This window comes from Synchytrium microbalum (genome assembly GCF_006535985.1).
Source record: "Synchytrium microbalum strain JEL517 chromosome Unknown SmJEL517_scf0041, whole genome shotgun sequence".
Classification (NCBI taxonomy): domain Eukaryota; kingdom Fungi; phylum Chytridiomycota; class Chytridiomycetes; order Synchytriales; family Synchytriaceae; genus Synchytrium; species Synchytrium microbalum.
Genome location: NW_022158390.1, coordinates 163,981 through 188,858, shown reverse-complemented (window position 1 = coordinate 188,858; position 24,878 = coordinate 163,981). Strand labels below are relative to the sequence as shown.

The following is a 24,878-nucleotide window of genomic DNA, read 5'->3' as shown; positions in this document are numbered from 1 at the left end:
AGTCTAAATATAGGTGAGAAGCAAGAGGTTAGCGGCGAGAGAATACTGGATACCAGATCAGATTTCAAATGATGGCGTAAAAAATTTGATCTTGGGCTTTTAAGCTTTTACGCCGCAATAAAATTTGTGACAAAAACTTTTGGTTACTCACATGGAAGTTGGCAGGGGGGCTTCTGATGTGTCGACCAAGATATTTCTCTGCAATATCACACATGAAAATCGTTAGAGAATTACGAGTGACTTTGTCTGATTAGGTTTCCTCACTTGTTCCGTTTCTGGAGAGCAACGACAGAACCGGGCGTCCAAACCCTTACATTTGGCGCACCGCAAGGTAATGAACTTGCGCCTGTGCTTCCTCAGAAGCCGTAGAAGTCTGTCAGATTCATCTGTATGTGCCATCCGTCTCTGCAGCTCGACAGATGTCATTCTACGAGAGGCTGATCGAGAAGGCTTTGGAAGCAATCAAGGGGACTGGAATTTAAATGGCTTTTTACAACACACCGGGGCCCTTACAAATATTAGAGGCGTCTCGATCATTTCCCACCGGCCAAATAGTGGATCTTGGAATGAATGAGCATGTTTTATTTTTTCAGCGTCAGGTCCTGGAATGCAGATGATTTATGATTTTATGCGAATAATTACTCCCACATTCTGTCACTGCCCTCGTCTATAACTTTACTCCGTTTTGTACATTCCTCACCTGCGTCCATCTCCACACGCCTTCTCTATATATCCATATATCCTACTGAGACTTTCTAGCTCTATGTGCAGCCTCTTCACACTCTATCCGCCACCCTTCTATTTGATTCCTTACTTGCGGTTCAAACACTGAAAGCTTCGGCTTCCATGCGTCATAGATCGTCAACCCAACCATACCAGAGTACAGCGCATGCTTGCTCATAGCAGCCAAACCTTCCAAAATAATCAGAAAAGCTTCGGCAGCTCTCTGAGGAAACAGATGATACGTTTCTCTTAATGCCATACTAATATTGGAAGGATTTGGAAGTGAGATCATCGGTTGTGAGTTGCTTGGAGCAAAAGCAAACCATACCAGCAATGCATCGCAGGAAACACCAATGCAAACGAAATCACCATTCGTCTACGAGTCAGCATCTGTCTTGCCAGTCCCATGCCTTGCACCACTGCCTGACACGAATCCATCATTATTTTAAATGACGTCGAGAGAGTCACATTTGCAAGTTTCGACATTGTTGCCAGCAAACTATGAAGTTCAAAGCCAGTTAGCCCACTTGATGAACTGCAACAACACTCAAAGTACTCACCAAGTGCGGTGCAAAAGTAAACGACAAGTATGAAAAATCTGATGAATCATAACCGAGGCGACTCTCTCCCTCTCTTCATTCGGATGCGTCACAGAAAGCGGCGTCCTCAACGTATCAGGCAACGTCTGAAAATACTCGTTTAAGAGGCCATCAATCTCTTCCCTCTCAAGCAACAGTTCATGTCGTCTGGACGGCCCCGATGGCAAATCGAGACGTTTGGCCACCTCGATTCTAGTATCTCCGTTATCAAACACGATTCGCATTACACGATCCAAGATTGACATGATTACGAGGAGATGCCCATACACGTCTTTACCGAGATCGGGATCCCGACGAGTATCGTTTCGAGACGCGAATGCAGTGGAGTCTATATTTCTATCTGGAGAGTCGTAGACTCTCATTTGGCAAGGAAATCGACACGTGATGGTGTTGTTTGAGATCGACGGCCGTACTCCAATCATGAAGGAAAACACTGTGTCAAAAGATTCTTGTTAGGAGACATATCGTACTTGCAATATTCTAGCTTCACAGCTTTTGATGCACAGCTTGCCTCTATCGTGGTACCACACACTCCAAAAGAGCCTCCTATAGTATTCCCTCTCTATCCAAGTTTTCGGTCGAGTAATTCTGATGGATTCAGCAGACGGTGGATCCGTTTCTGCCGGCAGCTCGTCCGGATCAAGATGGAGCGCAAGCTTGGTGATTGCACGCGATGCTAATGACCCGTACATGAACGCCACTGGTGCGTTTTCTCGACCTAAACACAAATTTTCAGCAAGGATCAAACACTATATGGCGAACAAAACTATGAAAGTGTTGCCAGCAAAGCACTCCTGCTTACGTGAATAGTATCTGGCCAATAAGAGATACGTTTTGGCAGAATGAATAGTCGGATAATTCTGAAAATTCTCCCATATCCCTCGACGAGCACTCATCATGAATCGATCAGCCATCTCATAACATGGGAAATCTTCACTGACATTTGTCAAGCAGTCCATATTTATATCTGGAAAGAGCTTTGCGAGTAGTTCACTGCGACAAAACATTGCTCCAAACCCCATCACTGAGAAAAAGTAAAGAAATTTGTGAGTACAGTCAAGCTGCTTCTTAAATGCATACTCAGAATGCGTCATCGTGTTTGGATCTTGGTTCGACTTACTAATGTCGAGAAGATAATCAGGCAGTGATCCCTGATCCATTAGCTTTTGAAAGAAACGAGCATTGAACGTATATGGCAATGCATTTGCCTTTTGCTGAAAGTACATGCTGAGCAACTCTAAGAGAAATAGTCATCATGAGTAAGCTTTTCTACTTTGAAAATTTTAACAAGATTATCACACCACGTGTCAGAAAAAACTGACCAGATATTAACGATTGGGGAAGCCTAGACACCATGCTATTGTTCTTTTGCGAGATCGGAGACATCGGTCTTGTTTGGCGAATCAACTGCTTCCTCCTGTCAAGCAAAAAACGTGCACGTGCTTCAGAGTGGACAATTTTTCCTTCCAATGTGGAGATGAGCAGTGCTCTGGCACCATCTTGTCGTAATGGAACCTGTTTCGTATTACTATATACACATTTTTTCTATGTCAAATGTGATAAAAGTCAGTTTGATGCAGCTTTTGACATTAATTTGATCTGCGGCCAACAAGTACGACAAATTTTCAACATACCTGTTTTTGTATACATTGGGAGCAGCTAGGCCGCTCTCCTGAGCAAAGGATTCTACGACGTTTACATTCAGCACAATTCGACCACTGTTCAACAGCAATAGGGGTGATCGGATTTGCTAGCAATTCGTGGAGGCGCTGTTCTTGCTCTTTGGTCATCAACTGGGTATAGGTAGGTCAACGTTCGATGAAAGAACAAGCATGAGATCGCTTGCGACGATGATTTAGCGGTTATTTTTGGCAAAGCGAATAACTTCAAAAAAAAAAAGCCACTGACGTCGTTTATCGGATCAGAGTCGGATGCAAGGGATTCGCAAAAACTAGCTAAATAGAACAATCGCTCGGAACTGGAGATGAGGGAAAAAAAAGAAATTGAGGCAATTTAAGATGTTCAAATGTGGTGCCAAACTACTCTCATCTATATTATTATGAGGAGGCGACAATTACTAGTACTACTTATAGACATGTGTGTATACTACTACTACTATAAAAATTCAAGAAGATCTATATGACAATATGTATCAAGTTTTTTTTTTGTGTGGTTGTAGCAGGGGTGGACCAAGTTTTACAACGATTCAGAGATCCGGAAGCAGCTGGACAAGCAGTCAATCAGAGATGCGAGTCCAAGTTCTGTCTCGGTTGCTGGCATTCTATTATGGTGGCTTCAGAAGTCCTCTGCACAAGTGACTTGATCATGTATACCGGTATATCAACGGCTTTAGTGCGTTTTCTAGGTATTCTAGCTGGATTACTGGATGGTACGGCTTGTTGCAGTGGCCATGGTGCAGCAGAGTTGGATTGAATGTTGTTCATGTTGGCAAGCTACGATTCGAAAAAGAAAAAAGTAGTTAGATTCACCGCCAACAAGTGTAAAACGACCGGTTCTCGATTGCGTTAGCTTGAAGGTTACCTTGTAGAGAGTGTGTGGTGTAGGGACGTTACTGCGTAAGTCGATTTCAGTCTGATTCGATGTAGATGCTCAAGCTGTCTCTGTTAATTTGGAAGGAGATTGGAAAAACCAAAGAGTCAAGTGATGGTTTGGCTTGCCCGAGCGTCGTTTGTTTGCTGCAAAAACGAAAAGCGTCAAGGGGCAAGGAAGGAAGGTACAGAGGAGTGCTGACCCCCCTCCCATTCCTACATGTATAAAAACTCGCCAATTGCAGTCATGTTGAAGGTTTCCGCTCACCGCATTCGACTTTCTACAGTTGGAAACCCTCACCAATGAGCTAGACACCTCCACGAGTTATGCCACCTTGTCTCCCTTGTTTCTCCATACATCGTCGCGTCGTTGTGCTTGGGAATGCACGAGCAAGGTAAGATACACTCGAGCAAACGTTTGTACAGACCATTGTTGCTAGCGACTGTGCACTGTCCATGTTTGAATCCATTAGTCTGGATTAAGTCTGTGAAGACCGTGCGATCGGATACCATTCCTTTGGCGTCTCATATCAGATATAGGTTCTTGGTGGTTGTTGGACCTGATCTGCCCAGCAAGTAGGCTCCAAATCGCAGGATACCTTTCGATAAGGCTACTTTTGCTTCTGGTCAAAAGGTGCCCATCATTTCACGATCCCCTCAAGACAGATCAGCAACTTTCATGCAAGGAACCACAGACCACAAACTAAATCATGCAAGGTTGCTCACCAACAGAGTTCCTCCGCCTTGCATGATTCATACGATGGAGGGACAATTCGACAAACCGAAGCAAGTTAAACGAGTCGATCTGGTCAAGATGCTACAACCGTCAGCCAACACAGTTTCACCGACGACTTTTATGGTTTCCATATATTTCAGACAGTCTGGCCTCACAGCCGGTTTGACTTGCGCTGAGGCACAAATTCGGTTCATCACCACAGATTCTTTGAAACTTTATGCCTTCATGCATTGTAAATTAATTATTTATTTTGAAGACCCAACTCTTGAGTATCCAGCTCCGTCTACTATGTACCTGACCATGACTCGTGGCTGTTCACAGTCAGTTCGATTCGGCTACCACAAATCGCAGCCGATGTGATAACCGCTCACAGATGCTTTTGACCGAGACGGAATATCATGCATTGTATTTATTTATATTATGCCTTGAATCGCAGGCTTTCGTATTTGCATCTACCGAAATCTGGTGGCCTTCAATCTGCGTCCGTTGAATCGTTAGCTCCGATTTCTCAACAGCCCTTGACCCTTTGAAATCGACTGAACATTATCCGAGTCCGTTGACCATACATTCAACAATCCCTCATAACTTGAATTGGGATTTGGGAGAAAACCTATTGGGATTGGTATCTTTTCGGCAAGTTTCTGTAAACAGCAGTCATCCTCGACGTGTCCATTGTTTTTAATATCGAATATAATTGTTGAATGAACAGATTTGGATTTATAATTTGGTGCAGCAATTGGTTGGTGTTTGGCACTAGTTGTCATTCGCGTAGGCGAGTGAGGTTTGGATTTTCTGACGTGTTTTAGAGTAAAGCCCGACTGGTTTTATTCCGATGGTCTAAAGGTGCTTGAACATGCGATAAGTCCAGGTTTCATGGAGGCGTTCTTCGTTCATCAATTGGCTTCACTTTTTTTTCAACACCTTTAAAGACGCTGAACAGAACCCCACCAAAGGCTCAATGTCAGACGACGATGACCTGCAACTCTCCTCTCATGCAATGGCCGCTCTAGCTCAATTCATGAAAGACAAGGAGGCTGAAGAAGAAAAGCTCAAGAAGATTCACATCATTCAAGCAGCGAAAGAGGTAATTGCAAACTAATTATGGCACCCTTTCAATTGGATACTAAGGTTTCCAAGTAAATAATTATTAATACTCTGTCCTATTAGGTTATTGAACCGCTTACTATGGCAGATTTTGGAGAAGATTGGCAGTTGTCACAATTTTGGTATTCAAAGGAGACTGCAACAGCCATGGTCAATGAGGCGATCAAACAGTCTATTTCTCAAGATGGGTCTTATATCGCGTGCTTGTGCACTCCCACTATATTCGTCACTGCTCAGGTGTGAAAAAAAAATCCCCGTCACCACTATTGGTTCACTAAGATTATCTAACCATACTTTGATCACTTTCTTAAGACCATGGACCAAGTCGACACATCCAAATTTATCGTCCTGGAATACGACGACAGGTTTTCCGTGTATGGATCGAAGTTTGTCAAATACGACTATGACAAACCCCTGGTTCTTCCGGCTCACCTACAAGGCTCTTGCTCGTTTATTATTCTGGCAAGTCTCTGGACCCCCTACCATATACCGACATTGAGCTGTTTGACCAATATCTCTTGGTTTATCTAGGATCCACCCTTCCTGTCTCAAGAGTGCTTTGAAAAAATCCAAGCTACTGTTGAATGGCTCAGTGCGACAGGCTGCAAGGTGGTTGCGCTGACAGGACAGATAATGGCTCCCTTCATCACATCGAAGATGGGGTTGAAGGAAACTAGTTTTGAGGTCAACCATGCCAAGCTTTTAGCCAATCCGTTTCTGTGCTATACGAACTATGAGTCAGAGACAATCAAGTATGCGTAATTATTATAGAGAACTGTGACTTTTTAGAGAAACGTTTTATAGATTATAGAGAGAGTAGTTTTAGACAGGCAGCAAGCAGCGAGTTTCTTTTATAATATATGTACACCCACCACTATTACAAAGGTTTTGTCGTTGTCTATCTTTAAATCCTAGGCCCCTTCGGATTCCTGAAGAAGTTCCTCACAACATACACCTGCAATACAGCCATCAGCATAATCATCCCACCCTGTATCAGCGCAAACCAGAAAATCCTCCCCTCAGTACTCTTGACCGTATCAAAATTCCTATTCTCTCTCGTCCTAAAAAACTTTTGTTGTCTCTGTACAGCATACAATGAATCCCCAATCTTTCTTAACGATTCATCCATGGATGTTTCCTTGTCTACATTCGGTTTGGGTGGTTTTAGGGCTCCACCTTCATTCAGTTCGTGTTCTACAGATATATCAAAGTCCACCAACTTTTCGGCGAATGTAGACATTGTGTTTGAGAAGCAAAAGGTGTATTCACCGACTTTGCTCGCTGCGAATACATAGTCGCCTTGTCTTTCACGGTCGCCGTTTAGGACGGGCAGGTTTTGGGGATCGAGGATTTCATAGTCAATGTCGAATGAGCCGCCTGATTGGACCTAGGGAAGGGAGGACGGTGTCAGTGTTTAGGGGTGATAGCATTCAAGTTGTGTTTCTCGGAAGAGACAAAAGAGCAAAGGCACAGTGCAAATATAATCAAAATATGCATTCAAATTGTGGATTTTCCCGTCAAGTTCTCAACACGCTCAATCCATAACTTGACAACGTCAATCCATCGTACAATTCCACCTTTTTAATGACCAACAAAAACATCACAATCCAATTCCAACATGGATGCCACTTACAGCAAAATAGAACGCAATCTTTTCTCCAATAGCCTTTGCAGCTCCATAAAAGCAAGCTCGTTCGTGTGGTTGCATCCTATATGTTAAAGTCGTTGCTGTAGTCCGCGACACATACAAGCTTATTACGACCAGACTCAGTAGAAGCGACTTTATAGAGTGATTGTGGCCGACTGCCATGGCTTCTCTATCTATTTATCCTGGTGAGGTTTGGTATGTTTCCTGTTTTGAGAGGTTTGGATGTCAAAAGAGTGGGAGGGTTTGAGAGGTTTTGAACGGTCGAACAAGAGGCAAATTAGCAGCTATTTGACGCGTTACATGAAAATATTAAATATATTACTAAAGTTTACAAATAGTCGACGTAAACTCAGTTCTCAGCCCGATTGCAAAGTCTTCCGTCGCTGCAAATCTACTTGGAAGAAGAAATGCTTCGTAAGTCCTTTATAAATATGGCATATTTGAATGAAACGTATGTTACAATGAAAGACCCTTTCGAGATGCAAAAAATGCGAAATGTGAATACAGAAATAATTTACGCAGAGCTTGTTTCTGCTGCTGACAATATAACAGCCTTCATTTCAATCCAAGCTCTCAAGATGTTATCTACTGAGTCTCCTCGCGGCATCCATAATTTCACGAGCCTACAGTTGTATTGCTGTTAGTATGCAGTCATCGTAGCGTCATTGGCAAAGGACAGTTAGACCAAACGAAACATGGCTGCCTTAAAAAAGCATCTATCACCATCACCTCAAAGCCCATTCAGGTCCATCCGGCTGTCCTTCAACACCACCAACTCCCAGCCCTTCGTTCCCAGCTATCGAGGAATCTCCACCATCAACTCTAACATCCTGCAAGTACTTGGCAACAAAGTCGCGCATATGGTTTTTCGAGTAAAAGTAGTGCTCCATAGTAAGAGTCAGTTGCATGTATCTAGCTGTATGCAAGACGGGTACTGGCAAACCGTCTCCATCAGAATGGAAAAAGTCTCTAAAGATCTATACAAAACGATGAGAAAAAAGGCAACAAATATCTCGTTTAATTTCCTTTGTAAGAAACTTTCTCACTCACTTCAACAGCCTGTCTCATCCATGCTACACGAGCTTCATCCCACGGTTTCTTGTCTTTACCATCTTCTCCTAACGGAGGCACCAACAACCCCTCACAAACTCTCACAAATCGATCCCAAATACGTCGAATCACCTTATTTCCCAAATCATCATACATGCTAGAGCTCATGACTCGTAAATTGGAGTTCAGAAACCCCAACACCGGAGCTAAATCCATCTCAACCTCTTCTTCGTCCATATTGGTAACAGATGACGAATCACTCACACTAGGTGGCGTCTTGGCTCCACTTCCTCCATTCATAGAGCCCAAAAACCCTGAACTGTTGACCATCTTTAGTTTGGTAGGCACCCACGCCTTGAATGCATCCGCAAGTACTTTGCGTTTATGTCGTTTACAACAATCCTTGATTCGTGGTCGTAGATCGTGACATAGCGTCTTTACGAAATCATCTATAGCTGCGTTTTCGGCTTTGGCACAAACCCATTTGGCACGTTCCAGTGCAAACTCGACTGCATCAGTTTGTCCTACTTCTACTTTTAGTTGGACTCGACCAAATGGTGAAAGGAGGACCGTTTGATCACCTCCTGTATCTGGGAAATCAAGAACTGATCGGCTCATTATATATTCTTGACCTTCTGGAAGGCAATGTATCAAGCAGATCTCCAGTGCCCCACGACCTGATACTAGATGTAGTGATTCATGCCATACTGGTCGTACACGTTGTAGAATACGACGGGTACGAGCTAATTCTAGACCATTGGCATAGATAGCTATACACAATTCCGTAGCGAGAGGTCGTACACATGGATGATACTCACCACGTACTACTGTGATTCGTAGAGGTGGTCGTGGTAGTGCGTCTCTATTAGGTTTTCGTGGTGGAAGACTTGGGTTGTTTTGTGCTGCTTCGTCGTCAGGAATGGGTCCTGTTGAAGATTCTGGTAGTCGTTTTACAAGATACTCTAATCGTTCAGGCATGTGATGTAAATCGTTCAGCTTAACACAAGCCTACGTTAGCAATTGTGTGAGCTTACAAGAAAGAAAAAAAGCTGGGCCAAGGGTTACAACGCTCACCGTACTGAGTACTCTAACATCATCCTCTCCAAGCTGCACCTTCTTACTCAGAATCTTGGGCATCTTGAAGTTAATTTTCATTCCAATGGTTGCTGGTGGCTCGCTCTTTATAGGTAGTGGTTCCTTGGATGCCGTCTTGACAATCTCGGCAATTTCAAAGTCGCCAATAATTCTTCGCCTGAGAATGTTACTGTATCGTTCAATTGCTTCTGTGAAGATCTGGAGAGATTGCATGAGAAAACGACTTTATCCCGCGACATAAAAAACCCAAACATAATGCCCAGTAATACCTCAACGAGACGAGACACAAACACTCTCTCTGTACGAACATCCGGCCATCCAATTCCAACAAAGAAGTCAACTTGTTGTTGGAAGGATGTAAACAAATCAATGACGGATGTTGAATGTAGAATCCCTTCTTCTGGTGAAATTGGCAAAAACTACAGAAAAATTCGGTCAGATTGAGACTGTAAATACACGCAGCGGTGTGCTTTATCTGTTGAATACCTTGTCAAAAGCAACAGCATTCTGTGCCCATTCGTGTATCTTGCGTTCTAATAAAACAGTAGTTAACATGACTAGTCCTGTTTTTATCATATTCGTGCTCATACCTGTAACAGCCAACCATGCCCTCACAGCACCAATAAACCAATAGGTGATTCGAAACTTGTCAGCGAGCCTACCCAACCGTAATAGAAAACTTTGTTGAAGAGTCACGATCGCAAAAAAAGTCTTTAGATTGAGCGATTACATACCTATGGTCAATACTCTCATACGCGACCCTCAGTTTAACAACAGCTCGACACAACGCAAAAGCATCATCCAAATCCGGTTCTGGATCAGCGGCATAAGCATCCAATTCCAATGAAAGTCGCTCATAAAAGACAATTGCGGCCATTGTTGGTACATGCATCCGTCTAAAACGAAAAGAAGGATGGTCAACACGGTGGAGAAAAAAATGGTGGAATAGGATGTTATCATTTACTCTAGTAATAACCCATCCAAATTGTCGACGAGTCCCTGCAAATCACCCGTAAGTAAAGTCACCAAGCTATGCAAATCAGCTCCTTGTGCTCCTTTTGCTCCAATCGATTCGGCAGTCGTGTGGAGTTGAATAAACCGTGCCTCCAGAGCATTCTAAACAACAAATGTATGCAAGTCATTCCGGGCATCTTTCTTGGAAAGTTGAATCAGTAGCTTTACATGTATGGTCGTCTTGATGGGCGTTATTAGCTCGGCAACTTGACGTGGTATCAGAGTAGAATTCTTGATATACATGACAAGGATTGTTGTCACCGAATCACCCTGTTCTTTTGTTATTCGATCTGTAAACATGTCTGATAGCCGACCATTGAGAACGAGGTGCAGTCCCCTCAATGTCGTCATGAATGACTCGGTCTAGCGAAAAACAGACATATTGGACTACTGTCACGCGCGTCACAGGCTGGAGAAGACCTTACATCCTTGATTGTAAACGTATCAACCCTCGTTAACGCCATAGCAGGTGAGAAAAAGATTTGATAGTAAGGTAGAGTCTCCATGCGTTTCTCAATGAACAGAGCAGTTGCCAGCTCGAATAATCTAGAAAGTTGATTGTGTCAGCAAAAACAGACAGTATAGAAAGAGTGTTTGCATTTTCAAATCCGCATAGGGTACTTACATGATACAAGAAGACTGTGCAGAAATCCTCCATATAGAGGCAACAATCAGCAGTATTTCCCTTGACTGAACACTCAGAGCGGGCGATGCCTTCCTCAAGTCATGCTGAAGCAACATTTGGGCAAGAGCTGTGTATGCAAGGCGTGGCTCATACGGTATAGTGCAAAACTTTGCCTTTTCAGCCTAGAGAGAACACACAAAGAAAGCAAATGAGAAATGTCCCAGTCACTAGCAAAACAAGGGGACGGTATTCTACGAGAATATACCTGGGCAACTCTATCAACAACAATATGTATGGTTCCAGTAACATGGCTCCGTTTATTCCGTTTACTCAATGGCAGTTTCAGACTGAGGGTAGCACCATTTTTAGTGCCTTCGACAAGTCTCGCGAAGTCCAACTCCATCATCCCCAAGAAGGATTCTTTAGTATTCGGTGATATTGGCCCACGAGCACCTCCTGGCCGATTCCATATCGAAATGAAGAATGGGTCGCTTGATTTTGTCATTGGTCTAAAGCAGCAATAGCAAAAAAGTGAAACGTGGGAAGAGCTTATTTCCGAAAGGAACCCAAAGTCGACAATACCATGTCACATCTACCAAAACACTCACATCGTAACGGTAAAATTCCAAACAGGATCAACACTCTTTTGCACAGCATGCGACACAAACGTCCGATCTTCGGTAAAGATTGCAAGATACGGATTACTAGCCCCATTCTTATCTTTAGCCATGATATCCACAGCTTCCACGACAGTCACAGAAAAAAGCGCACGAGGTTCTGATGTGGCAGTCAGCAACGCAAGCTTAACCATATCAGCTTGCTCTGCGGTCTTCCATGCAGCATATTTAGCAGGCGAATCAAAGTCAGTGGGTTTGATGAATGCTGCATCGCTGCCAAGAAGCACGTTATAAGCTCCCAGTTCCGATTGTACTGTCTAAATCACGTAGAAGTGGGAGTGAGACACAACCCGTTTGGCCTCAATGGCATAACTTTTTACATCAGATCCAAACGTCTCAAGCAGCACAGCCTTCGTATCCTGAAACTCAGCATCGTCCACATCCAAGGCTTCACGAATCACATTTGCTAATTGCAGACGTGAATTTGATGGTGGTGGACACAATGGACGGTCTGGAGGAACCATTGTAGCAGTAGTCGTGATATTTGTTGAAGAGCTACGAGATCTAAGTCCATTTGGGCTTGTTCCTGCCTGGTTTACGGGATAGAGCAGTGAGCGCAACACCTGTTTGTGGTGGATTTGATTAGTCAAGTTTAGTGAAACGGGCTCTTGATTAAATGAATTAAATGGAGTGGTTACATATGACCATAGCGATGGAGAAGATGCCTGCTCATGAGACTCTTCTTCTGACATCTCCCTACTTGGCTTTTTGCAACAAACGGTAAACAATATTGAGAATCGAGGAATCGCAAAGCCAAAAGTCTTGACAGTCTTGACGACGAGGGTGAACGCGTTATAATGTGTATCGAGCGCTTAGATGAGGTTCGTGACGAGCTACGAACGCGTTAGAACCACTGGACAGGTCATTCCGTTACAACGTTTTGACCGAATCCAGACGCTCCACTCCATACTACTGCAACATATACGTCCTTGTTTACAAATTTAACATTTCTACATGGCCTCAAAGCTTTTCATCAGAAGACAAAACACCCAGCACCCAACCAGCAAACCCAGTCGAATTTTCCATAGGAGACAGTATCAGGTTCCTCGACGGCCCACTTTTAAGCAACACGTGTATCTGAGTCGTTCTGGTGGTGGCCTGGCGTATAGCGTCAGTCAACCGTTTCGACTTTTGTAGCAAGACTTCATCCAACACGGGGTTTGGCAGGGTAAAGACAAATTGTAAGGTGGTTGTAGCTTGCAGTATGATTGGATTTGGTTTCGATACGTCAATGATGAAGGAGTCTCGGTCGGGATGTGCCTGTTCAGGGAAGACGGTGTGTGTGAGTTGAGTTTAGCTGTGGATTCTCGACATTGTGTATGACTGGCAGTTGATGGTTCCTTACCTTGTTAAGAAGATCCCTCTGCTCTTCAACCAGCCTAAACGCACTAGCTCCAGCACCACTCACAGTCGCTGCCCTCTTGCGCTGAAGTAACGGCGCAACACTATTGGCAAACCATCCTCCAAACGATTTGCCAGAATTCCCAGTCCCAGTTCTCGATGGCCGAGCAAGCGACTGGAATCTCATGACAACAGATGATCCTCGACTCCGTCGACGCGGGTGATCTCCAGCGTGGAATCGGGGTGAAGGTTCTGAAGCTTGACGTGTTCTTACTCCTGGTGGTTCTGAACCATTGTTCTGTTTCTTCTTTTCGTCTTTTACTGCTGATGGTGAGTCGGGTTGCCTGAGATGCCGTATTGACGTCCAGATGCTGGACTTGTCTCTTAAGCGATGTGATACGTCGATGCTGTTTTAGGCAAAAAGAAAAAAAACCGATGATGAACACCACAGAAACAGTTGTAAGAGAAACACATGCCAACTTACAGTCCACTCAGAATGAAGTCTGATCCTCCTTGTGAATCAAACAGCGGCAAGTGCGTCATTAGACACCATCCTAAGAAGTGATAGAGTGTTAGACACGATTAAACTTCAAAATGTTGGATAGCTTATGCATGTCATCGTCACGTCATCACTCACTAGTCGTATTGGCAGTGTTCATCGGAATGATTTGCCCAGAACAGATACCGTAGAAGAAGGAACATGACAAGAACGAAGCGTCGTATGAAGGAGATATGATTGTTTCCAAATCTGCGTCAAAAAAGGCACTTGATGAGCTCATAAATGAAGCTTCACACAAGAATTTGTGGAAGGCTTACACGGCTGTCCACATATTTCAGCTGGTTTCTATTTTCAACAACAAAGAGAGTCAGCTTTGAGAGACCCTACACCACGGTTTTTAAACTCTTACATAACCAGTCACACAGCTAGCCATATTTGTTACAAACGACACTTTTCTAGACTGAGAATCTACGATATGGAACGACGCGCCATACCATGGTGATTCATCCAACTGTTGTTTGTTGAGAGCACACACTGTGTCGTAGAGCATGATTTTCACCAGGAAATCTTGGTAGAGAGGCTTGAGAATCTTTGTAGTAGGTAGTTTTAGTGTTTGGGTGTAAGTTTCGTCAGGGCGTGTTTTGCTAGCAGCAAAGACACCAACCTCAAATTGCTCGAGCTGGTCCATATTCGGACGTGGGCATCTCGTAAACGCTGATTCCCGCCTTCTTGAAAGTGTGTTTCTTGAGCAGCAGACAATATATGCGTCCAAGGCGGATTTGGTCTTGCTGTCCAAGTTTGCGAAACTAGTTGTCGGAGGAAAAAAAGAATTCATCTCTGAAAATATACTTTGGGGCTTTCAACTTGAGTGATGATACACACCTTTTAAACAACTCTGACATCTCCGAGTCAGCCATCACCAGCTGCTCAAAGAAAGCAAGTCCAAAAACATCCAGCAAAACTCCTGTTTTGGAATCACCCTTGGCTACAGAAGCCAACGAATCCGAAGTTGACGACGTGACCACACCAGCGGATGATCGACGGTGTGGCTTTGACCCCATCCGCATATCATTAAAAGATGTAATCAATGTTAAATTTGAGGTTGATGGTGTTGCCGGTTCTGCTGCTGCACTCGTGATATTGTACTGCCTCGTTGCATCCCTGTACATTGATCTGTCCACGTTAGAAACCGTAGCACCAGTGTCGAATTCCATGATTGCTTGATATATCTTGCAGTGGTAAAATGTGATGAATAGATCAACCCCGCGATGCCATAGATCGACGTCTGGTGTGGAATAAGTGGAGAAAACCGATCTTTGTAAGTAAAGAGAGCGGAAGTGTCGGTGTCCTTTGGATCGACGGAGTGCGAAATTTTCTGAGGTTGGTTGAATCGTGATTGGGTTAGGTTTTTCGAGACCCTTAAACCAAAGTGAGGCACCCTAAGGTTGACGGGCGTTGGACATTGACCACTATCCGGTAACGGGCGGTGTTCAAGGAGACGGGCGGTTTTGAAGGAAGGAGAATCTTGACGTAGGGACCAGCCGACCACGAAATTCTTCAACATCAAATTGTGCAGGTTTGTAGGAGATATGAGTCTAATGATCTAGAGATAAATACAATACGTACCACTATTTATATGCAAATTATAGCACATTAGCAAGACCAACCTAACAAGCAACTTTACACACCACCCTTCTGCTGCTTTAACAAAATCTGATAAGTCCACGTCCTATTTGGTCCCAGCTTTCTCAAACTTTCAACCATAATTTCATTGGTAATAAACCATCTGGAGCCCTCCATGTACTTCGCGGCCCGGAATCGATTTATGAATGGCAGTCCGAGTGCATGTAAGTGGAGATGGTCGACGGTATAAAATGGTGGAGAATGGAATCCAAATCGCTTTTGTTCGAAGCGTGACAAGAGCTGTTCTCCGACGTGCTCCATACGTTCCAGTAGTGGCGCATCTTTACATCCCAAGTGCGATATGTTGCCTATGTGGGTTTTGGGCACTATGAGCAGGTGCTGTTGTGCTGACGGGCTGATGTCTCGGAAGGCCATGAGTTCGTCGTTCTAAAGAGAGTATGAGGAGGAATAGTTGGTTACTACATAAATGGTAAACTTGAAGATCGCAAGACTCAAAGTCACTAAGGTCGAGAGTCTCGACTGAGGCACACACACCTCAAAGACAATTTCCGCTGGTATTTTCCGTTCAATTATATTGCAGAATGTGCAATTTGCAACTCGTGTTATGACTGGTTGGACCTCCTCCGTTCTGAGCGAGGGTTCTGATGCCTGCATGTCCGGGGTTGCCGAGGTTACAGACACAGAAGGAGCTCGTATTTCTGAGATCATTGTCGTGTTTGGTGAGGTTTTTGGACGCCAAAACCAATCCATTATGGCCATTTTTTATGGGTTTAGCGACTGAGTTTTTTTCGACGTGGAGATAACGGACAGACTAGACTTGATCGGCTGTTATTGACAATAGTATCTACACCATAAAATCATGCACATTAGTCGCAATTCGCGTGTTTAGAGAATACAAATCAAACTTTGGCTTACCTTCCTATTCGTCTGCACAATCTTTGGCTCTCACGATATTTCAAGTCAACGTTCAAACCATGGCAAAGTCTATGAGATCCAAAAGCAAACGCCGATTCAGGGCGATTAAGAGAGTTGAAGTAAGTATCATCGTCTTATTCCTGCTCGAATTCACGCTGTACGATGTTTTTGAAAGTTTTTTTTTTTTTTTCAAAGCTCTTACTCACATCAAACCCCATTTGACGCACTAGGTTTTTGCACCTGTCGAAGAAGAGAGATTACAGCAACAAGCTAAAGAACAGGCTGAAGCTGCCCTAGTCGAATCACTCCATATGCAAACAGAAAAGACATCTGAAAACGATCAAACCATTGTTGACGACGATGAGGAACAAAGAGGACGGAAGGGTGCTCCTCTTGCTGCTCCAAAGATGGAAATAGACGGGTTTGAACCTACTCCAAAGCAACTAAAGAGACAAAAGATGCAACTGTATCTGTCGGGCAACCAGTTTAGGAAGAAGAAGAGGATTGCAAAGTGAGTTGTTAGCTGGGCAGATTGCTCGTGGCACATGTTTTTGAACGTAAGCTGATATTGCAGTTTGTGCTAGGCTCAAGGCTACAGGTCGTAAAGCTCCCAAGATCGCTAGGAAGGGGCGAAAAATCTAATTTCCATGTACACTCTTGATATTTCATTTTAGCTGCAAATACTAAGCTCTGAAAGTATTTTATACAACTGATCTTGTCAGGTGTTGTACATTTCGTCAAATTCTTTCCCATCTCTCGAAACCAGATCACATACATCGATCGCGAAACCAAAACAGAGACACGGTTGATTTCAAAGAAATACTAAAAAGTTATATTTCAAATTAAAACAAAGAAGTCCCTCCCAATACACGAAATCACGCCCTGTGAGTCGGCCTAATGGTGGTAACGACGACAAGAGTCATAGCGAGTGTCGATACAGTCTCCATCACAAACAGCCATATAGGGCTGGTTGGGACAGCATTGTGCATCAGAACCTAGAGATGGCAGAAAAAAGGAATCAACTGAATGTCATAGAGGTTAACTGATTGAGAGAGACTCACCATCCAAAGAAGCTGTGCAGACGTTATTGTACCGACCTAATGCAAGGTATCGTTTGTTAGTGTGATACTATTGAATAAAGTGATCTTCATGTTAAACTGATCTTCATGTAACTTACAAGTTGAGTAACAAGATGGTTTTGGAGCAGCGGAAGTGGTGGTTGCTCGCATACTAGTTGTTGTTGTCACCTTCGTGGTCGTGGTGCTTGTAGTGGGTTTAGACGTAGTTTTCGACGTGGTTGTCGTAACCGCCTTCGTGGTGCTGGTTGTAGTAGCAGCTTTGGTCGTGGTTGTTGTGGTAACAGGCTTGCTAGTCGTGCTTAAAGTAGCAGCCTTCACGGTACTGGTGGTCACAGGTTTAGACGTGCTTGTTGACGTAGCAACCTTAGTGCTGGACGTAGTAGTCTTTACAGTTGTGGTGGTGGCTTTTGACGTGGTTGTTGAAACACCCTTGGTGCTAGGGACTGGTGACACCTTGACCTTGTTCGTGTTGACGAATACGCTGAGTCTGCTTGTTCCACCACTATTAGACGGGGTTCGTGTTGGTTGTTAGATACAGATAGCGTCGGATGAAAACTAAGTTTGAAGACACTATACCATGGCTCAGCGTGATTTCCAGAACAGACAGCGCTGCAGTCGGATTCCGGTCGAGTATTGTTTGGTGCAATCCAGCTGCCACAATAGCACTATGCAGGAGTTGACAATTAGTATCACGCTCCGCTTTCAGTCATTAACAAAATAAAACATACTTGACCAAGCTCAACTCCAACATAGATGGGACAATCGTTATCACCGTATCCGTAACCTCGAGTACACTTTTGAATACATCCTTCAACTGTCACATTTGCTGGATTGATGTATACTTGGTCGTCTAGCAACTGTCTCCTTGGATTATCATAGAAGCAACCCAAGTATGCCCATCCAGCTGGAACGTTCTTCGTAAAGTTGGATGTCACTTGGATTTGCTGTGGTAATGCGATGACTTGGACTGGAACAGCTGGACTAGCGGTAGCGCTAGGTTTAGCGGTGGTCGTTGCACTTGGTAGTGCGGTAGCTGTTGCAGTGGCGGTTGAGTTATATTGCTGTGCAGAGATGTATGTTAGCTCGTTTTTTCGAAACCCAAAAAAAGGTTTGATAAGCTACTTCGACGCCATCTCTGGACTTACAGGATATTCATCCAAACAGTAGCAAGATCCTTGTACCAAAACTTGACCAACCGGACAATATAATCTGGATGCATGGGGTACGATAATTCCGATACACGAAGCTGGCAATCCTTGGAAGTATGAAGCACCACTGGGACAGTTCTGATAACATAGATTTCCAAACAATGTGTATCCAGAAGCACACGACGGTGCAGCGGGGACATAGTTGACACAAACTTGACCACAAATGTTCTGGCATTGTGATCCATAGAGCGTGTAGTTTGTTGGGCAAGAATAGATTGGTGAAATGGGTGCCGGTACGTCACTTCGCCCACCACAATCACCGGCCGAGTCAATGGTACCGGGAGGACACTAACGAGAAATTTATTGAAGGTTAAACAAAAAAGCCAAACAACATGTCTGGTGATTGACGAAGATACATACATCTGCAACCAAAGGAATAGAAGTATTGAAAACACCACACGTATTCGTGTCTGAAGTATTGGCAACCAAGGTTGGGAAGGACGTAGGAATAGTTGTGAAAGGTACAGTAGCAGTTGCAGTGACAGTAGGAGTCGGAACCACTGTAGTTGTAGGAGATACAATGACCGCGTCCTACATACCAATAAGACCAGATGAGATTCTAAACAATCTCAAGAGAACAAAGCGAATCGGCCTTACCGTAAGACAATAATCAAGAGGCGAGAGACCACTATCAAGCATTATATTCAACAGGGCTGCGTTTGCAAAAGTCTGCTGATTGAAATTGGTTGTTTCGCAGTCACAAGCAACCTCATAGTCGTTGAGATTGGTGGTGCTGTCGACACCGACATTACACTAATTGAGAAATCAGAGAAACCGCTTTAAAAAATAAAAGCAAACAATGACAACGACTCAAACGCCCCAGATTATTCTTACTGTGGTTGAAGCTGGAGCGAGACAAGCAAAGTCACAAGCAACTCCCACATATTGACAAAGGGAAGCCGGGTTCTGATTGGAGTAAAGATCTGTCCAACAAGTCGATATCGATGCTAAACAGAATGAAGAAAATCAGTCTTTACACTCCTCAATTTTTCTGCGTCACCGTAACGACTTACGAATAACTTGAGTTGGATCAAAGCAGAGGTCACATTGAGAGACATAGGAGGTCGAGTTTGTTGTCGCATCACAAGAGGCACGGCTTTCAGCTGTCACAATGATTCCAGAGTTGGTCAGACTGGTGCAAGTGTTGCCAGTTGTACCGAAAGTATAGCCACTCGCACAAGTGTTGTAGCATAGGTCGATATAAAATTGTTGGCCTGCAGGACATACTGGAATTGCATCAGTTGTGTCACAAGCATATGGAGCTGCTGATGTTGCGCAAGTACTAAGTGAGAGAAGATTTCGATCAGAATCGATACCAGAGAAGAGACGACAAAAAGAACTCAATCGAAAGCAGAATGCGCACGTAGCACTCACCAAGAAGCACCAACAACAACAGGAGATGCCAAACATGCTGCTGCAGATCCACTGCAAGAGAATGTTGATGGACAAGCATAACCACCAACCCAAGCAGATGCACCGTCCGAATTATCATAGTATCCTAAACAGTTGCCACTGCCATCCTCCGTCGTATATTGCGGACATGCCGACGACAGAGGTTCCACCGCAAACCCAGCGTTCTCAGCGGAAGCACAAACGGTAGTGGTAAGATCCGTTAGAGCATCCCCAAACAAATCCCTCTTAGAAACCACTATATGTGTAGCAGTAACTGGACATTCCAAAGCAGTGTAGAGATCAGCCAAGACGGCTGGATTCGGCTGTGGCAAATACGAGCATGGTGCGAAATCGGTTTGGAAGTTGGGGATGAGTCCGGTTATCGAGACCAGTCCAAACTTGGTTAGACTAGCCAATGACCCAAACGAGAGAGACGGTAATGACGGGAAGAGACTCTTGAAAAAGTTTTCAATGTCGTCGATGAGGGTGTCGAAGAGATCGAATAGTGGTTTGGCAATGAATTTTAAGATGCCGAAAATCGTATTGATGATTGTGTCGACAAAGTTTTCAATGTCTGCGATGAGGTCTCCGACTGTGATGCAGCTCTTGGTAGCGGGTTGACCTGATACCATGGAGAAAAAAAGTCAGCGTGGCATCCTCACTGAAGATAGAAGACCTTCAATCACATTATCGCAACTTACAGATGTTACCACCAAAGAACTCAAATCCAGCTCTGCAATTATTGTAACAGAGACCAGAAACATCCGTCTGACCCACCGCACAAGTCTGTCGCTGCGACAAAGACTTGACTATTCCACCGTTTGTATTGGAGGTGCAAACACCAGTTGAAATAGCAGGGACGAGGTGGTAGCCGCTCACACAATTCGGATAGCACAACCCAGCGGATAGTTGAAGGCCGGATCCACAAGATGGTGAAGAAGATTGCACACCACAGACTCCAAAAGCGTACCAACAACTCCAGGAGAAGAGAGTACATGTGAGTCCAGTGTTTGTCCAGCCTGATGGGCAGGAGTAGGATGGAATTGACGAGCTTCCAGAAGTGCTATGTAGAAATAAATTGGTTAGTAAGGGTTTAGTTATCGCTCGCAATCAACGTAATACTTACTAGTAGCCCCAACAGTCAGTTCTAAGTGAGAGAAAAACCTATGAGTGCCGTCCATTCACTGTTTTCCCGAGATAATGACTTACCCAGTATCAGTAGTATACGCTGGACAAGGTTGTACCAATGGAACAGTTCCTACACCATTAGCATAGTCCTTGGTGACATCAACGTAGCAGATCGAATAATTCAACAACTCGGAAATAGGTTCAAGAGCCTGAATGACTGGTTGAAAGAATGGCTCGATGTCGTTTTCAAAGAAGCTCACCGCCGAATCGAACGGGGCTTCAACCTTTCCGATTGTGGTTTGAATCGTTGCGAGATCGTTCTGGAGCGGTGCTAAGAAGCTTGCGATGGAAGATACGATTGGCTTGGACCAGCTGAATCGAGTAGTGAATTCATTGTAGAGCGTCAAGACCTTGTCGTAGTCGGCTACACCCTTTGTACAGTCGCTATGAAAACAAGAATAATCAGCTTATGGGGTGATCATGCAAACCCAAAGAAGACGTACGTAGCGAGCTTCGGTTCGTATTTCAAAAACGCCTGGAAGAGCTTCTGACTGGCCAAAAACTTGCTGATTGGATTATACACTTCTGTGCAGTACAGATTGATTGGCTTGCTGAGTTTAGATCCAGCAGTAACCGAGTCGACGAGCCCGTTTATAGAATCTTGAAGACCAGATAAGGTGTCCTTGACTACAATCTCAATATCCGAAATTGCTTGTTTCAGTTCTGGACCAATCTAAAGACACAAACACAAGATACGTTAGTTGACGAAACACTACTTTGACAAAACCCCAATGCACATACATCGGGAATAAACCCAACCAAAATTTTGGCAACATCCAAAAGTTTAAGGAAAGACTGCACGTCTTTATCACCACTACTAGCAACATTCAGACCACTAGACCAGATCTTCCAGATTTCTTCAATCTTGTTATCAGCGGAACAGATCTTTTGCGAGTCGCCCATGAAGGCATTATACTTCGCAATGTCGCTGGATAGGGTGGTCAATTTGTCACAGATGGTGATGCAGGTTCCAGCAACACATTCACCATCGGCACAGTATGTTCCTCCGCTGACTAGCATAAGGATAAGATAAGAGATAAATAAATTAAAAGAAAAAAAATCCAAGGAATTTGATCACGCATGATGCTCGCAAATTGCGCGTACCACCACATTTGTTTGCACAGGTTCCAGTTACAGATGATGTGTTTGCGAAACTGCATGCTTGTCCTGCAGAGCAAGGACAGCTTGCGGTACAAGATGGAGTTGTAGGGCACAAGCATTTGCCGGCTACAGTATTGGTTGAGCAAACAGAACCAGCAGCACAGCTATTCTCAGCGAAGATGAAGGTATGAGGAACAAGATTTGTGTTCTATAAAAGGTGAGACAGGTGCAGCTTGTTTGTTACCTGGCACAAGTTGAACCACAGGAACCAGCAGGGCATGTACATAAACCGTGGATACAGTTACCAGATGGACAGTATAGTCCACCGCCTAACGCAATTATTTCAATTAGTTAGTACCTGTCCTCATCCTTTAAACCAGCTAGTGCAAACACAATACTGTGCTTGCTTACTTTCACAAGGTGTAGCCTGCTGGATAGACAGACAAGTCTTGTTTTGGAAGCAAGTTTGGCCATTAGGACATCCAGTACCGCCAGAAATACCACAACATCCCGATGCAACTGGTACAGATCCTCCAGAGCAACTGATTGTCGTTTGTGGAGCTTCAGGAGTGAAGACGAGTAATCGCCACCATTCCTAGTAAATTCCCGCAACATTCGTTTAGCAACATGGATAGGCCAAAAACCGGATAAAGGGTCTTGTTTCCTTACTCTTTGGACACTGTTCGCACAATTTGGCAACCAGATGAAATCAGCATTGACGTTTCCAGCTAGAGTGTTGAAGGCAAATATGGAAGGGCTCCATTGTGAGGTTTGATTACATTGGGCCCTATTTAAGCAAAAAATGTCACTTTACACTGCACGGATACCCACTATGATCTCTATGTAATGTAAAGAATCCAGACTACTTACAAACCAAGCGAGCTCTTCCACGCGGAAGTATCATAACCCACGGACGTCATAGCATCCAAATAATCACTCGAAGGCTTTGCAACAGTGCCATAAACTTGATTCGAAGCAATATCTACATTCCATGGTGGCAGTTGACCACCATTACATGTTGCAGTTGTGTCGGTCAGGTTTCGGATAGTTGCCTGCCATGGTTGTGTGTTCTTGACAGTTGTATCCGTCGTAGAGTATAGCACGCCGTCGAGAAATACGACAGCCTTGAATCCAGCATAGAAGCCACCATCGACAGCGTCGACTGAAATCAGGAAGGGGCCTGGACCGTCCACTGTGAGATTGTACATCGTGGGAGTCGGCCAGCCCGTTGTGGGACCACATATTCCGGAAGCGTTTCCATTTAGGTAGAGCACGTAGTAATTGTCAACCTGTTTCAAAAGAATGGGGAGTGAAGTTAGCGGTTGGTATGTGAACTGGGCAAGCAATACGTCCTCATGGCATATCACTGAGATTTGAATCTTGAATTGAATTAAAATTCAAAATTCAACATCGCTTACATCGAGAACAACAGAGAGATTATGGCTCACGGACTGTGCTGGAAGTATCAGGGAAGATATAGCTGCTAACAGCAGCAGCAATCCCTCCATCTCGGAAAACTAAAATGAATAATAACCAGTTCCAGAATTTCTCCTGCTGCAATCCACCAAAACTTGTTCTTGAATGTTGATTCAATTGATAGATACCAGGGGAATGGATGTTCGTTTTGTAGAACTGGCAAATTGGAAAATTCTTGTAGCGTATTTAGCTAGTAGCCGCTTGTTTACACCAATCAAACTCTGGGAAGTCTAATTACGTGATTGCTTCTTTTCTCCTTCCCTGGTAACATATTGAGCAATCACACAAAACTTCCAGCTGATTGGAGAAAGAACACAAGAGAGTACCTGGCCGACTCTTACTTCTTGTTTTGAAACACATAAACAAACGGTTATCTAACAATGTGCTGAACAATGTGCTTGTTTCAATGCTTTCTTGTGTATTGCGGCAATTTGTTTTATGAAGTGCAGTCTTCATCAATGAGATCCTGTTGTAGTCCAATGTGGATTTCCTGTGAATATTAATGTAACTAGTTGGAATATGGCAGCCAAGTGCTCGACGGTGGGTCGGGCAGTATCCTAATGGTGCCACATATTGCTAATATGCCATTATTGCTTCGAATGTTTTCATGATCATGAATTTCAAAGCGTTGAACGGGAATGCGCTGATACGTCGAGGGCGGCATATCAAGAACTTGAAGCTTATGTCAAAAGTTGTGTCTGTAGTTGTGTCTGTCGGCTGGCAGTGTTCTCACAAGAGGGTTTTTTTAGACTCTAACACTTGATAGCTTCTGACATTGCGTTGTATCAATTGGAGAATACAATGCCGTCTCTCATACCTCTTGAAAGGTTTTTGGCCACTTCTTGTGTAATGTCATCGTCCTTTTTGCCCTGCACCCACCAACTCGTCGCGTTTCACTGTCTTGGAAGTAGTCAAAGACACCTTTGTCTTCTGTCTCAATAAAAGCCAGGTGGCATGAATTACTCCAAAACTCTTGGATTGGGTTGTCAAAATTAATTTAGATTAATTACACATAGGGCATGTCAGAAGTTTGTCTGCAATCACCAAACAACCATCAGCGAAACGTAAAAACGGCAGCGCTGCTTTTCTAGTCGCAGGTAAATGACAAATTTCAACGTAGTCACACCCTTAGCTTGGGAGGACCCCAATTCTTCTCTGAATACATATACAATATATTGTCACTTTCTGATTCTTCAAATACATTTAAACAAACTC

The 24,878-nt window shown here is 43.9% G+C and overlaps 4 protein-coding genes across 4 annotated transcripts; 1 reads left to right on the top strand and 3 right to left on the bottom strand.

Annotated features, from left to right (window-relative positions):
- Positions 1-6,615: 6,615 nt before the first annotated feature.
- SmJEL517_g05078 (uncharacterized protein) lies at positions 6,616-7,521 on the bottom strand (the record flags this gene model as incomplete). Its single annotated transcript, XM_031171006.1, has 2 exons — positions 6,616-7,098; positions 7,345-7,521. 2 exons carry the CDS (start codon positions 7,519-7,521, stop codon positions 6,616-6,618), a joined length of 660 nt encoding a protein of 219 aa, XP_031023029.1.
- Positions 7,522-7,873: 352 nt separating this feature from the next.
- SmJEL517_g05077 (uncharacterized protein) lies at positions 7,874-12,512 on the bottom strand (the record flags this gene model as incomplete). Its single annotated transcript, XM_031171005.1, has 15 exons — positions 7,874-7,982; positions 8,089-8,336; positions 8,410-9,417; positions 9,484-9,702; positions 9,774-9,923; positions 9,991-10,037; positions 10,095-10,162; positions 10,239-10,400; positions 10,469-10,620; positions 10,687-10,881; positions 10,944-11,064; positions 11,144-11,325; positions 11,409-11,652; positions 11,752-12,077; positions 12,141-12,512. The coding sequence occupies 15 exons, from the start codon at positions 12,510-12,512 to the stop codon at positions 7,874-7,876; spliced, it is 3,603 nt and encodes a 1,200-aa protein (XP_031023026.1).
- A 2,828-nt stretch (positions 12,513-15,340) lies between these two features.
- On the bottom strand, positions 15,341-16,063 carry SmJEL517_g05076 (uncharacterized protein; the record flags this gene model as incomplete). The annotated part of the gene is made up of 2 exons (XM_031171004.1): positions 15,341-15,730; positions 15,839-16,063. 2 exons carry the CDS (start codon positions 16,061-16,063, stop codon positions 15,341-15,343), a joined length of 615 nt encoding a protein of 204 aa, XP_031023027.1.
- Positions 16,064-16,278: 215 nt separating this feature from the next.
- SmJEL517_g05075 (uncharacterized protein) lies at positions 16,279-16,861 on the top strand (the record flags this gene model as incomplete). Its single annotated transcript, XM_031171003.1, has 3 exons — positions 16,279-16,338; positions 16,450-16,730; positions 16,804-16,861. 3 exons carry the CDS (start codon positions 16,279-16,281, stop codon positions 16,859-16,861), a joined length of 399 nt encoding a protein of 132 aa, XP_031023024.1.
- Between the last annotated feature and the right edge of the window lie 8,017 nt (positions 16,862-24,878).